Consider the following 15,972-nt stretch of genomic DNA (forward strand, 5'->3'; position numbering starts at 1 on the left):
AAATAATTTATGACTAGGGCACTGCAGGAGATATCTCCGATATTTATGACAGATAAATTAGGATATTTATGACAGATAAATTAGGAAGTTCTTTGTTAATCTTCTACATGGAAACAAAACACCAGCTTTAGTATTGATAGCAGCAATGTCTCTCTTTTTTATCTGACAGAAAAACATGGGGGCAATGCTGGGGGGTTAGAGGAAACAGATACTGATTAGACAACAATACTAATGGTTAAAGACAGTGAATGCAAACAGACAAGTTTCGCTACCACTAGAGAAGTGCACGTACTGACAGATCTCTGGTACACATAGATGATCATAGTAAAGGTTCACAGAGTTCAGTAGACTACCAGGAGTCCAGGACAAAGCAAAGGATTTTGTATAAGAATATTAATAGATGTATTTTAGTTATTTTTGTTCACATTGACTTCACAAATGCTTGTTCTGAGAAAGAGCGAATGTGTGACTGTTGCTGGCTTTTTCTTTTAGCTGTAGCACTGATGTGGATAGAAAACTTGGCATAATTCAGGTCTTAGCTGTCATCAATAAGATAACAAAAGCCAGAGGAACATTGTGCAGTAGTTAAGGGGGGAATAAATAGGAGATAGGGGAAAAGTTTTAAAAAAAGAGAAGTGAATGTGTGCAAAAGAAAATAAAATGTATGTAAAGCAACGTGAGTGTGAGAGAAGGAGAGATTAACATTTAAACGCCTCCTGTCATGTGTCTTAATAGCCGACAGCTTGGTAAGGAAATCATTAGAGGGCAGGTAGTAAGATAGTGACAAGGGAAGCAAGTTACCTATAAACTGCATTCAGAAGTTATTCCCGCCCACTTCTAGGGAGATTGAAGGAAGGGAAAACAGAGAGATAACACACAGTAGATTCCGGAGAAGGGGAAGCACTTCAGCTCTGAGAAAAGCCTAATCACACACATCCAGACTGGGAGGTGGTGACAACAAAACGCAGAACTGCAGCTACCAACAGAGTGAGACTGGAAGTGTGACTGGGACAAGCAGCTGAACGCATCTGTAAGCATCAGAAGGCACAGGATACCCATCATGTATGCCAATGGAAAGGTGGCACTGATCACTGGGGCTGCACAGGGAATAGGAAGAGCTATGGTGGAAGAACTTCTGCACAATGGAGCTGCGGTAAGTTTGCGAATTGCTCTTACTGTATGTGCTTATGCTATTGCTATATAGACACCTATATAGATCCTACCTCTCAGTCTCCACGGACAGGGAGCTGTCATCGCTATAGTGATGAGCAGCACCATGGACTATTACTAAGGATTTTGGAACACTCACTGGATCCTATCTCTACAATGCGTACTTAAGTCCCATAATACAGTTATTTAATTCTGCATTGTTTATGGAGTATATATGTGAAAACATTTTTTTAAAATGTACATACAAAATACCATGCCCCAACAGTTTTAGGACCACAAATCCTAGGATGCCATTCAGGGTATGCTGAGACTTGTAGTTCCATGGCAGCTGGAGAGCCACCTACTTCCTAGCCGACTAGAACAACAAGATATCATCTGCAATGTAAAAAAATAGTGTTATATAACGTAGTGTTGTGTTCAGCATTATTTTGTTCTTTTTTGCTGTTTACAAATAGCTTACTAAAGAAATAACATTTTCTTAGTTTCAGAATATGCACAGTAACCAAGTAGACAATGTTTAGTCATAAACAGTGTAGCCCATACAATATAGTAAAATCATTACTTATTTTAAATTGACCTATTTTAGTCATACATACAGTATTGGTAGCTATGTATTAGATTTCAAAATGCATTAATTTAACTACATTTACTAAACTTAAATTTGCTGCTGTGTATTAAAGTTATCTATGTGACATACAACTTTGTGTAATAGTGGCAAAATAATATTATTTAAAGGGAAAGTTTCACTACACAAAAAAATATATATATTAAGGCATTTCCTTTAGTGACAGTTGACTTACTATAATAAGTCTTACTTAGAATAAGTCAACCAATCTATCAACATCTGTCTGTCTGTGGACTGCAGGATGTTATTGCCCCAAGTGAACACTTGATAAAGGGGTCAGGTCCCAAAACTTTGTGTTCCCAGTCAACATGGAAAAAACTGCTCCTTACTGGCAATGAGAGGCAACCAGTGTCCCTCTGAGACTGCATCTGCACCCCCTCCCTGCTTATCAAGACCCCTCCATTTAGAAGTTTTTCTTTCGCTGTTTATCACAGAGATAGAAAATTGTCTATGAGTCAGTTTATAAAACAGATATCACTGGGGCAGCTGAGTGATGCTTAGCTTCCCGGCGACACTGGCCAGCAGCGGTGAGAGGACTCTTACCGCTAGTAAGTCTGGTGTCAATCTGCACATACATGAGCCAAACTTGGGCTTCCAGTTTCAGATTTGGCAAAATAAGAAAGAATAAATAGTTAAATAAAAAAATGTGAAAAGGGAAAAAAAAAAAAAAACACCTTTTAAATTAAATAATAACAAAAATGCTTTATTGTAATAATAAAGCATTTTTTTCTGTCCCCTGACTATCAATGCCCAATAATGCCTAGTGATACTCAATATTTCAGCTAATTTGAATAATCTGGAATGAGAAGTACTGAAAAGATTATTCTGTTGAGAATTCTACCCTGTATGCTGCATGGAGAATCTGCTGTTCAGCACAACTCCGTATATTAGATTGTGACTTGTTTTACCAGTATAAATACCAGATTGCTCAACTTAAACAGTAATGGTTTTATGGACTAATAAAATCCTAAACGAACAAGTTAGTGCTGGATAACTGGTTCATGCATTTTGTAAACAAATGTTTTATTGATTTTGTATGTAGGATTGAATTGATTTAAAAAAATAAGAACATCACATACCCCAATATATTTGTTAAAGGTGATTTCTGACTAAAAACCTAAAGCTAAATGATAATCTATACATTTTGGCACTGAAAACTCAAATATCTCAAATGTCTTCAGTTCCAAATATGACTTCATATATAATGCTGGCCATACACCGTGCAACATAAGAGCTAATATTGGGCATTTGTTTGGATAAGGACTGAAAACGACTTAGATGCTTGATACAGTTAGGAACAAAGAGTTGTAATTAGACATGTGTGTGTGGTCATCTTGCTACTGCATAACAAGCCTCAATATTGCCATGCTGGATATTTATCGTGCTGTGTGGCCCGTGTGGTGGGCTTAATTGTGAATAGTATTAGGGGTCTACTTATGACCCATGGCAAGTTGCTCACGTTAATGAGCTTTTCTTATCGCTATGAATTCACTTGGCAATTTATCAGAATTGAGTAGCCAGGACAGTGGCTCTGATAGGAGCGTGTCCAAGCGAATAATCTATAGTAAAGTAGTCGCAACCGCAAACACTTTACTTTCAGGTTCTTATGGTATTACGATGCAGAGGAGCTCAAAGTCTGCCAGGGAAGGATCCGAAGATCCTCTCCTGCGATTATCTCTCCATCGAAGAGAACAGCTTACGCCATCTCCATGTGGCGTTAGGTGTCACGGTCAGGCTAAGAATTTCAGATTTCGACAAATAGAGCATTTTCACAATTTCCATAGATACCTAAGGGGACTCCATTTGCATTTGAAGAGGCTGGGACCACAGTAGATATCTCCGATCCTCTAACAATAAATAGCCTTATAAACTGCTGTTTTTGTTGAAGGATTTACCGTGACTAAAAGCTCTTCTGAGTAACTTATGTCCATTGTTACCGAGCAGTGTATCACCTTCCAAATCAATGATAATAATAATTATAATATGTATTTTAACATCTACTTTCCTTTTGAGAGGACACTTATTTCTAAAATGCAAGTTCTTTAATATAAAAGAACTACAAACACCATATGAAAGGTTCTCAAGCTTATCAGAAATGAACATATTTGATATAATAGTTCAAACATGTATAGATGTCTTGTTCCCTAAGCATAGTCTTATACTGGCCATAGTCTTCTACTGGGTAAATCTACTCCAGCTTCACTGGGGGCTGTACCTGATGACAGACGATGACTGCAGATAAATATCAGACACTGTTCCTATTTAGAGGCTCCTCCCACTGTTATATTGGATTATTAGATTATTAAAATTATTAAAATGTAATGCTAAGCATGTTAAGACACATAGGGGGGTATTCAATGCTCCGGACCGCAAAAAAATGAGCGCGTTAAAACTATTACCGTTTATATGGTAAACTTGCGCGTAAAAACCGTTAATACGGTAGTTTACTCGCTGAAATTCAGCGAGTAATTTACCGTATAAATGGTAATAGTTTTAACGCGCTCGTTCTTCCGGCGGCCGGAGCAACAATTGAATACTCACCATAACATTTTATATGGTTATTTAGCCACTAGGTGGCACTGGTGGGTTGTATGGGCAATTTTTACAGATTGGGAATGCAAAACGGGAAAACTACGGGGGGGATAGCAGGAGGGATAGCATAGGATGTTATTGTGGTAACATCTTATAGTCCATGTGCACAGCATATTCATGGAATAGAGAGCCACAAACCTTCACCCTCCTCCTTTTGTGAGTCAACATGAAATGTATAATGACTGGCAATTTCGCTCCTCCTTTTCATCATCAATATTTATTGGTAAAGTGACACAACACTCTGCAGTGCTGGACAACCAGTATAACATATTATACCTGTAACAGATCATACATATAAACAAGTCACACAAGGGAAACTGGACAAGTACATATGAGGTTGAAGTAGAAATGCAGATGTTAGACAGGTTAGATGGTACCCTGCTCATGTAGTGTGTAGTGACCTCAACAACTCTCTTTGCTACCTATTGTACTGTGTTATGAGTTCATCATTGTACTGTGACCTGTGCAAAGCTTCTGCCCTCAGGTATATGGTTTAATTACCTCAAGAACCATGTGTATTGTCTAACTCTGCCTCCTAACCTGTGTATTCATTTCCCTGGGCAAATATGAGTATAGCACATTGAAAATTGGATTTTGGTATTTGTGGGTCTATTTATCATGAGTCAGCTATAGAAGGAGTGAGTACATTATACAGGATGTGTCAGTTTACTCTGGACTGTAATACCTGCTCTGACATCCTGAGCCCATGAGCAGTGTCATCTTCACTCCTATCACTTCCATCCTGCCATACACTTCTCTGATGATAGCATTCATCTATTCATCAGTTCAACACACTTCCCAAACATCAGTCACCACAAGCACAGCAGGTATGTCAGGTCACTTGGAGCTGCTATGACATTCCCCGGCCAGCACAAGCACAGCAGGTATGTCAGGTCACTTGGAGCTGCTATGACATTCCCCGGCCAGCACAAGCACAGCAGGTATGTCAGGTCACTTGGAGCTGCTATGACATTCCCCGGCCAGCACAAGCACAGCAGGTATGTCAGGTCACTTGGAACTGCTATGACATTCCCCGGCCAGCACAAGCACAGCAGGTATGTCAGGTCACTTGGAGCTGCTATGACATTCCCCGGCCAGCACAAGCACAGCAGGTATGTCAGGTCACTTGGAGCTGCTATGACATTCCCCTGCCAGCACAAGCACAGCAGGTATGTCAGGTCACTTGGAGCTGCTATGACATTCCCCTGCCAGCACAAGCACAGCAGGTATGTCAGGTCACTTGGAGCTGCTATGACATTCCCCGGCCAGCGCAAGCACAGCAGGTATGTCAGGTCACTTGGAGCTGCTATGACATTCCCCGGCCAGCACAAGCACAGCAGGTATGTCAGGTCACTTGGAGCTGCTATGACATTCCCCTGCCAGCACAAGCTGTTAAGATCCTCAGCTATTGCCACCCATAGATGGTGGTAACAAAAGCAGCAGAGTAGCAGTACTGTCAGTAATGCCACTGTCCTTGTTTAATAGGCCGCTGGAGAAAAACCTTTTGAAGGATAGAGAGAAACCCTAACTCCAGCGAACACGTCTGTTTTCCCCGGAGAAAGGACTTTTCTCCCTTTTTTAAATAGGCCCTTTAGTGTTAATACATCTTTCTCCACAACCGAGCTCTGATTATTTACAATAAAAAAAAACTATAAAGAAACAAAATAAAAGGATGTTAATTATGCCTACGTCCGCCGTGTGTCTCTTCTAGTCATTGTATTCCTAGTTTCGTTCTCCTATCCTCTGTATGTCCTCAGCCAAAAATGTCCACATCATTATTGTCAGAATCTCTACTGTACCTGTGGGCTCAGTGAGATGTGCGTGCACCACATCGCCGGCAAGTGAATCTCACCCAAAGGATGCAAAAAAATGGCAAGTTGCTCAATAGACTTCTAGTGCACAACTAAGAGCAGGAGAAAATGGCTACAAGTAACCTGACAACCCCCCAACCCCACCCCCCATCTTCACCTTCCAGGCAGCGATAAAGATCTAACTTGTAACCTGCAATTAAGGAAGTAATAAAAGCAGATGTTACATGTATTGTATTAATTTCTTAGATGCAGTGATAATCACACAGTCATGGGTTGTCTGCACCTCTGAGCTTGTGTTCCCTGACCTAAGAGACTCCATATTTATGTTGTCCAATGCTGAGTATTTGAATTACAAGATTCAGTATAAAAGTAAGTTGCCTATTTTAACTTACTGAAAATAGATGTCATCTTGTTGTTGACACATCTGGAAAGATGAAAGAAGTAAAGTTTAGTGCTCAAGATAAGAATATTCTGCAGGATGGAAAGTGAGAGACTCTGATAGTTATGCGGAAACACAGAAACAAACCACAAGAAACTGGATAAAAAAACAACACAAATTACATCAACACAAGTAGAAAATACCACTAAACCATTTTACAGTCTAGCGTTAGACTAACATAACTTCCCAACAGTCTTGTCTCTATTGACGGGACCGTCCTGATTTGCGGACTCAGGGGAGTGACCTTTGAGAACGTGGATGTGATCGCTTCATTCTTGGTGTGGTTTTGCCAGATTTTGGCATGTTTTGGGCAGAAGGAGTGTGATTTGGGTGGATCAAAGGAGAGGTTGTTGTGTCCAGATTTTACATTTTAAAATGATAGGAGGAATAGATTCATCCTCTATCCCTTACTGTAGTTTCTACTGCAGGACATAATTATTGGTTATGCATACCAAACTTTTTGAGTTCACAACCTTTTTTTGTTTGTTTGTTTTTAAAAAAATCAAAATAAGATTACATTTATTTTAAGCAGTATACAGTGCATCCTCCATTTGACCAGTACACAGTGCTAGCCCCATTTGATTAGTATTTCTATTCCATGGAGCAATTCAGTGCATTTAATCAGCAATAATGTTCATCATTGCTGTTCAAATGCTAATGTATGTATTAGTATGCAGGACACTACCATATGAAGCAGAAAGAAAAACACACTTCACACAATTACATCTCCACCATGACTCTATATAGTTATATAAATATATATTCACACCCAACAGGGAAGATGCATGGACCTGGGTTTTGTTGTACGCACAAACATTAAATAATTAAATCAACATTTCAATAGGGCAAATTAAGATTGAATAAACTAACAAACGTCCTCAGCCTTTCCTGGTCAAAATTGGACAAATAAACATGAGATGCAGATTACTATACATATCTAAGAAACACAAGGAATCATCAAAATTGCACACAAACAAAATCCCAGAGTGGAAGTTGAAGTATGTTTTACCTTATCTGATAAAGCTTAAGTATTTATCAGACATGCCTGAACAATCCAAAGTCCCTGATGAAAAAACCTAAATACTTTTAGAACTAATCCTAAATTCCTTTTAGGGATCCAGCATGCCTGATGATTGATTCCCTTGTGTCTGAGAAGAAAAGTCAAAGTTTGCTCTTAAACCCGCTTAGTTAGCCAATAAAAGCTTTATGTATCACAATTAGTTTTCTGCTTTGTCAGTGTAACCTTTGCTTGCCGGGATGAAAGCTGGTAGTGTGTTGGTCCTTTCTTGCAAGTACCCTTAGGTCACACATTCAGCTGTATCCCAGTCTCTTGTATCTCAAGATCAGCAAATGGCAGGTTTGATAACAGTGATAAAGGTATTGCAGATGCAGCTGGTGGATGGTATGTGGTTATCTATAATGAAATGAATGGGCACTCAGTCATCTTATTAGGATAAGATAAATGAGCCAAAATTTATTTTATTTACAGTCACTTATTTATAGCTTTCCAACTCCCATCTCCAGAAGAAATCAATTAGTTGCAATAAGTTACAGTGGATAAATAAAGTCTACACACCGTTACTGAAATTGCACATGTTTGTGATGTAAAGTGCGAAATCAACATAAATTATGTCACACCTTTTCCCACCTTTGAAGTGAACGTACAACCAACATAATTCAGATAAAAAATAAATAGACAATATTTAGAGAAAAAATGTCTTAAGGTCTGATGAGACCAAGGTTGACATTTTTGGCCTTAATTCTAAAAAATTCATTTGGCGTAAAGACAACACTGCTCATCAAGCAAAGAACAATATTTCCACTGGGAAGCCTGATGAAATAGCTCAAATATCAAAATATTTTGGGCAGAAAACTTGCTGGCATCTTTCAGAAGTTGAAAATGAAAACCTGTGGAAATACCTAAAAAGGGTTGTTCAGACTAGATCCCCTAACAATTTTATGGGCCTTGAAATTTTTTGTAAAAGAGAGTGAGATAGGATTGCAAAGTCCAGGGGGTAAATGTATCATACTCCGGTTTCTTCAACTCGCGGGAGTTCGGCGAGATGACAGCTAAAATTTAAAGCGGCGCTGCCTTGTAAAGGCAAGTTTCCCTTTACAAGGCAGCGCCGCTTTAAATTTTAGCTGTCATCTCGCCGAACTCACGCGAGTTGAAGAAACCGGAGTATGATACATTTACCCCCTGGTGTGCAAAATCGATAGAGACTTATTCAAAAAGATTCACTGCTGTAATAACAGGAAAAGGTGCCTCCATATAGTATTAGTGCACACTTATTCAAATTGTAGCTTTGTTTTGATCACTTCTCTTTCCTAACAATTGTATATTTGGTTTGCACTTGAATTTTGCTGGTTGCAAGGTCACATTACAGATTGAAAAAGATCTGACATGATTTATCTTGATATCAGGATTTATATAACTAACACCTACAATTTCAATAAGGGTGTTTAGACTTTTTATATCCATTATATTTGACACTATGAGTTACATTACTCACCTCATTACATGGCAATAATAATCACATTATCCCATTAGTTGGTAAAACTTACTTGGCTAAAGAGCTGACATTCATTTGCTATGGAATGTCTCACTGTAACTCACTGTCCAGCTGCAGTCACATTAGCCTGCTGACACACTCCAGGTCTCGGGTCTCCTGATTTTTCTTGACTACCCTCAAGAAACCTCTCGTTGCCTCTCAAAGTGAGCAACCAATTCTTAACACTTAACTCACATGTGGGTCAGGCTCGTGACATCACGCTTCAACCTTACACTCTGACTTATCACCTTGGCATCTCGATCTTCGCAATTTCATTGACCTTCCTCTCTCTGTTCCGGAGCATCGCTTTTGGAATTTGGGAACACTTGAGTATTAGCAGTATAAGTTCATACAGTAACATGAACAGACCAGACTCTGACCCATAAGAACAGATGGGCTGCCTTAGATGTAAACTGGAGTGTCCCAGAAAGATTAGAAAGAGACTCTTGGGACCTAAAAGTATTTGTAAACATTCAGGCCCTGCAAATACTCTCATCACTGCTGTAAGGGTGTTACTATATATTCACGCTTCTGGGTGGTTATGGGCCCAAGTCATTAAGAAGAGCAAAACAGAAAAAAGGAGTAAATTTACACCTTGGCAAAACCACGTTGCATTGGAGGGGGAGGGACAGATTAAAATGTGGAGACAGATTTATAGTTGGTATAGGGCATGTCCTAGATCAACTTTAAATTTTAAAGCTATCAAGCAATTGTGCGCTACATGAAAAAACAGCCAATATTTAACTTATTTGCAAAATAATATCTAATTTGTACCCCTTACCATTGTAACATGGTTTGTCCAAGAGCAAACGTACTCCTTTTTTTTAAAGCTTTGCCTTCGTTAATGACTCAGGCCCTATATCTGTAACAAGCTTGGTAACATATTGCAATCCTTATTTTTTGCTATGATATCTTTCTGTTCATTTGTATAACAAATATCCTGTGTAAACAGTCGTATCAACATATTTTACTACACTATAAATAGACATGGTGTTGTGGCTCAGGAATCTTACTTGCACTGCCAGTTATCTTAATTAGAATTATGTACACTCGTCTGTACTAATAAATTCTTAGCATCAATATTTGTAAGGAGCTGCAGCTGTGGTAGTGGAGTTTTTCCAAGCATGAAACCCCCGTTTTCTATTGCTACAATTCCAAGAGAGTGCTGCAGACAGATGTGTCAGGAATAAACAATCTGTGTCTATGCAACACAATAAAAATAAAACAGCTTAAAATGAAGGAACATGTATTAATTTAAGTAGGAATTTAAACTGGTCAACATAAAGTGGTACCACACCAGCATTGCCAATCCTTGAAAACACTTTTGCTGTCAATTTTTTTTGTGTTTTACTGATAGCTAGTATGCTGATATAAAATTTGTGCAGGACTAAAAGTAAAAGCCTTATCTTAATTAAAATGGGCTAGGAGATTACAGATAGGACTTTACAGCTTCACTTTTTCGTTATCTTCCTGTAAGCTCTCACAAGGAGCGCCCACCCATCTTCTGTATCAGGTCTGCATCTGCTTCGTCAACCTCCGTCATCCAAGCTCTGATTTTATATTTGAGTTGTTTTTTTTATGCATGATTTGTTATAACCACTGTACAGCACTATAGAGGTGTGGCGTCTCACAAATACAACATTACTGCATTGTAGTGAAAATGGGTTGTTCATTTTATTGACCAGTCCCTATTTTCAACAAAATGAAAGGGGCATGATCTCCCCATAAATGAGCATGGCTTATGTGGATCTGGGTATAGTTTGGTAGTCGGCCTATTTTTCCCACATTTTGGGAAAGTTGCAAGTATGTGGTGTATCTAAATTAGACTTTAGTTTTACTGACCGTTGGTAAATTTAGCGACAGTTGGTGATCCTGTATTGAACTGAAATAGTTGTTTTGCATACAATAATGTTTAAGTCTTGGTACGGGCCACCTTTACTGATTGTTAATCATTTCATTATGGAATACTTTCAAAATCAGTCACTAGTAGCTCAAGTGGGTGAAGCATGCTTGTTGCGTACAGAAGAGAGGCAATGAAACAAAAGCGAGAGGTGTACAATAAATGCAAAAATGTAATGGCTGGAATGGTGTACTTATCTGGATGCTCAATATTGTGACCCATTCATGTTCTCTGATAGGTGCTTAATGTCTATTTAATAGGCCTTTTACAGTTACTCTTTGCCCTTTATAGGTTTAAGTTGTTGTTACCTCAGTGTTTGTATCCCCTTTAGTCATCTGTATACCAACCTTGGCTGATCTCTGAAAGCCCTGATCTTTGCATCTTCTGATCCTGCCTTTGCCTGCTGATTTTGTACCTTTATGTCTGATCTGATTCTGTACCCTGGTTTGTTAGGCCTTGTCTTCCTCCTCCATTTGTCATTTCTCTTAACCAGATTGGTAAACACCAATAACTCTATGCAGAAGTCCTAGGGCAAAAGAGGCATGGTGGTCATAAGAGGAAATGGGCTTTTGTAAATGAAGAGCATGTGTAACATGGTTATTAGTAGAGAAGCTCGAATCAACTACTGCGGCCAGCCTGTCCTGAATAGTTTGAGTTTGCAGCTAAAAGACATGAAAATAAACAATTTCTGTTGGAGCTTAAATGGTTACATGCGGCCCAGCACGCCTGTCAATGTGGCCCAGAAGGAGTTTTGGTTGTGGCAAGGGGGCAGCACTGCTAATGGAAAAAAAAAATCCTGCAAAAAAAAAAGAAAAGAAAATACTTACCTTGCTGTCACGCGGTCACGTCAGCTGGTACTCCGGCTCCCTCCCTTGTCTCCTCCTCCGTGCGGTGCTCGCAGTGAATGTTGGGGCGTGATGTCATCACGCCCAACATCCATTGCGGAGTGCAGCACAGAGGAGTCACCCACGCAAGAAGAACAATCAGCAGCACAGAATTAGAGAAAAAAAGAAAAGAGGACAGGAGAACAAGCCGATTAAAAGGTAAGTTAAGGGGGAATTTTTTTTATTATTTCAAGGGACGCTGACCAGTGAATAAAAGTCACCTGATCCTGGAGCATCATGGACCTTATCTCCCTGCTACATACTTCTACTTGTAATACTAATGGGGAATTATATATTATTCTCTTTGGCCCATTATAAGTTGTTATCCCTTACTTAACATAGTGGTGTATTTACCAAAACAGGTCACAATTTGGGGTCACAGTGGTGTATATGTCAGGTACCGCAGGCCTGGTCAGGACACCCTGATATACAATGCCTGGCTTAAATGATATTGCATCGAAACAATACAAAAAGTGATTGTAGTATAATAACTAGAGAGGATTTTTGAACAGGGCGATTGAAAGGTAAGTATAGGGGGATTTGAAAAAAAAATAAAAATATATATATATATATATATTTTTATATATATATATATATATATATATATATATATATATATATATATAAAATCACTTTTTTTTCTCATATATATATATATATATATATATATATATATGTCAACTTTGTTTTCTATGGTTTTTTGGATGATCAGCTATCGTTATTGTTAGTGTATCTTATGTGCGGCCCAAACAAACTCGTCGTCTTCCAATGTGGCCCAGGGAAGCTAAAAGGTTGGACTCCCCTGGTGTAAAGCATATGTGGTGGCATCATAATTCTCACTTTACCTTATTTTGCTTGACCTTTCATATCGTCTTTTCTTAAACCTAAATGTAAATAAGTTTGTCCTGCTGTCACTAAAGCTGGGTACATACTACAGGTATTTCACCCGACTATCGTGTCAATCACACGATAAATGACTGTTAGAATGCATCTGTTCACACCATGTCAACCTTTGTCCCCTTTCAGCTGAATTCTGAAGAATTGGGCCCACTTATTAACCCCTCTAAAATATAAGTATATTGTATTGCTTATTTGATCAAGTATTAACCAGAAACAGTCAATATTGTGTCAGTTAGGTTGGCTTCCACATCACACCTCAGATACAAAGGTTTATGGCAGTCTGTATTAGGAATGACAACGGTACAGACCTTTAGTAATGACAGATGTAATAAAATAACAAAGACTGTACTACCTACTTCCAAATCTATCTTCTTAACCACTAAAGAACACTTCCATAACAACATTTAGGCTTGTCTATCAAATAAATCTGTTTTTGCAAGACTAATTTATAAGGTATTGTAGTGTAAGGTATTTATAATTTATTGTATATAAAAATATGTTTAGCTAGCTGACTGTGTGTTGGAAATAGTAGCTCATTTTTGTAATCGATCTTTCCAAAGCTACAGTCATCTATTTTTAAACTAATGCAATGTCTAAGGAATCTGTTTCATGCATCAACTTTGTATACAAGCGACAAAGGGAAATAAGTCAGCAATATTAACTAATTAAAAGAAATGAACACATATAAAATACAAATCTGTATCTCCTATTTAATGAAAATAAGTTACATCATTGTGACTCTAAAACCATTCAACCTTTTACTGCCCTTTTGAAATAGTGTTTGCACAGCTCCAAGCCACATAGATGTATTTGGTATTTTAGTGTTTCCTTCAAGGGTAATTGAGACTGAAGAGACGTGTAAATGTTAGGGAGCAGCCTTTCACCATTGATGAGCTCCTATGTATTGTGTTTTGACCACATCTGTCAATCTTGTGCAGCTGGCAATGGTGGACCAAAACCGCATAGCAGGCGAGCAGTGCAAAGCCTCTTTGGATGAGCAATTTGGAAGCCACAGGACACTGTTCATCCAGTGTGACGTCACAGACCGGGAACAGTTGAAAGGTACATATACGTGAGTGGAGGGGTAATGACGCAAACATCAATTCTGTCATTTTGTTTCAAAAATAGCATTTCAAAGTTTAATAAGTAGCAAAATAACAACTCATAGTTAGAAATGATTAAGTTCAATAATTATTAAATGTAAACATGTAATGTAGCAATGGTAAACAGCTCAAATGTTTGCCATTGGAAAATGTACATTTGTATAGTATGTTGTGCATTTTACATAATTAGTGCACATAGATCTATATGTCAGATGCCACTTAGTTACTGGTGTTGAGAAAACGACTGGCACCGCAGTGAGGCCATGATTGGGCCATTATGGTGCAGCCCTGTTTCCAGGGCCGGTGTTAGGGTCCACGGCGCCCTAGGCATTTTTAAAAAAGAGGCCCCCTCCTCCCTCCTCCCTCCTCTCCTTACCTTGTCTCACCACCGCCGCCTCTCTGCTCCGTCTCCTCCCCTCCACTCACTGACACTAGTAAGTGGAGGGGAGGAGACGGAGCAGAGAGGCGGCGGTGGTGACAAAATAGCCTCTTCCCCCCCTCCCCGTCCATCTGAATGCTGTGCGGCGGCCGTGACAGGTATGGTCAGCGGTCGCCGCACAGTTTTAAAGTATTTTAGAATTCTGTGGCGCCCTCCAGGCGCCCTCCAGAGCCCGGCGCCCTAGGCAAGTGCCTAACCTTGCCTAATGGGAGCGCCGGGCCTGCCTGTTTCTTTTATTAACAGATGATTGAGGTAGTTTGAAAGGAGTTTAGATTCATGCATTCTCTACCCAAATGTCCTGTAACATTCATTATAGATTACATTACTGAAGCATCCTGTAAAGTATAGCACCCAATGAATGAATAAGTACTCCTTTTGTAAACTGTTTTTTCTCCAGATTAATTTGTTTCATAACCCAGCTGTCAAAAACTGGAAACAAAAACATTATTACTCCCTAGAACTGTCTCTGAAGTGGTTGAAAAAAATGAAATTCTTTTTCTTGATGGCGTTTTATTCAAAATGGACTTATGTCAAAATCATACATGATTTAATTATCACTACATGCAAATGCAGGCAGCATTTTGCCTGCATCCAGAAAAAAATAGCAGTTATATGTATATTTGTATGCAATTTAAACCATGTCCGAATTATTATATTTAAGCAAATCTAAGGGAACACCTTTTTGTGAACTTTTATATTTTAGATGCATTTCAAAAGACAGTGGTACATTTCGGAAGGTTGGACATACTGGTAAACAATGCTGGAGTAAATAATGAAAAAGACTGGGAGAAAACTATTGAAGTTAACTTGGTGAGTTGTTAATTTTGTGTTTATTTATTTAGTAGAGCAGAGCTATCTAGCTGCAGGATGCTTTTGTGCCCCCACTCTTTCCTTGACAATCTCAATGGACAATGGACTTTATATATTTACTTTTCTAACAAAATTCGGACCAAAAATAATTAACTAGAATCTAAGTGTTAATGAACATTCTTGGGTGACTCTACAATAACTATAAAGTCCAGCCTAATGATATTTTAATACATATATATATATATATATATATATATATATATATATATATATATATTTATATATATATATATATATGTATATATATCACAGATTTGATACAAAAGGCGCTAAGATACTACACCAGTATGTGAATATTATAGTCCAAAATCTTGTAATTGTTCCTTCTTATGTAACACTTCCCCCGTGCGGGCGGCTGCCAATCCTCCGTAGCAAGCGGTGTAGCAGGAAAAAATCTAAAAGTAAATGAGAGGAGGCGCACAATAGTGTAGTATGGCAAGTCAATGGAGCTAGGTCACCCAACCAGTAAAGGAACTAGACCACCAGAAATGAGTGAGCCAGAGCTTCCCACCAAGTGGGTATCACCAATATCTAAGATGGATAAATAAAGCTCATAGACTAGAAAGTCACACACAGCCAAATGGCATTCGTAAAGGTAGAAAAACAGGTCACACCAATAAAGATGTATGCGTACCAGAAGCCAATAGTTTAATGGCTTATCTGCAGGATGTCACGTAGGCTGTGAGG

General features: G+C 38.7%; 1 protein-coding gene across 1 annotated transcript in view; it reads left to right on the forward strand.

Moving 5' to 3' along the window:
- The first annotated feature begins 773 nt into the window (after positions 1-773).
- Positions 774-15,972, forward strand: part of HPGD (15-hydroxyprostaglandin dehydrogenase) — a 65,904-nt gene continuing 50,705 nt past the window's right edge. Inside the window, exons 1-3 of the mRNA XM_075197588.1 lie at positions 774-1,153; positions 13,812-13,935; positions 15,119-15,225. Of these exons, the coding sequence (XP_075053689.1) occupies positions 1,061-1,153; positions 13,812-13,935; positions 15,119-15,225 (324 nt within the window). The 5' untranslated portion in view covers positions 774-1,060. The remainder of the gene's footprint in view (positions 1,154-13,811; positions 13,936-15,118; positions 15,226-15,972) is intronic.

This window comes from Mixophyes fleayi, chromosome 1, assembly GCF_038048845.1.
Source record: "Mixophyes fleayi isolate aMixFle1 chromosome 1, aMixFle1.hap1, whole genome shotgun sequence".
NCBI classification, from domain to species: domain Eukaryota; kingdom Metazoa; phylum Chordata; class Amphibia; order Anura; family Limnodynastidae; genus Mixophyes; species Mixophyes fleayi.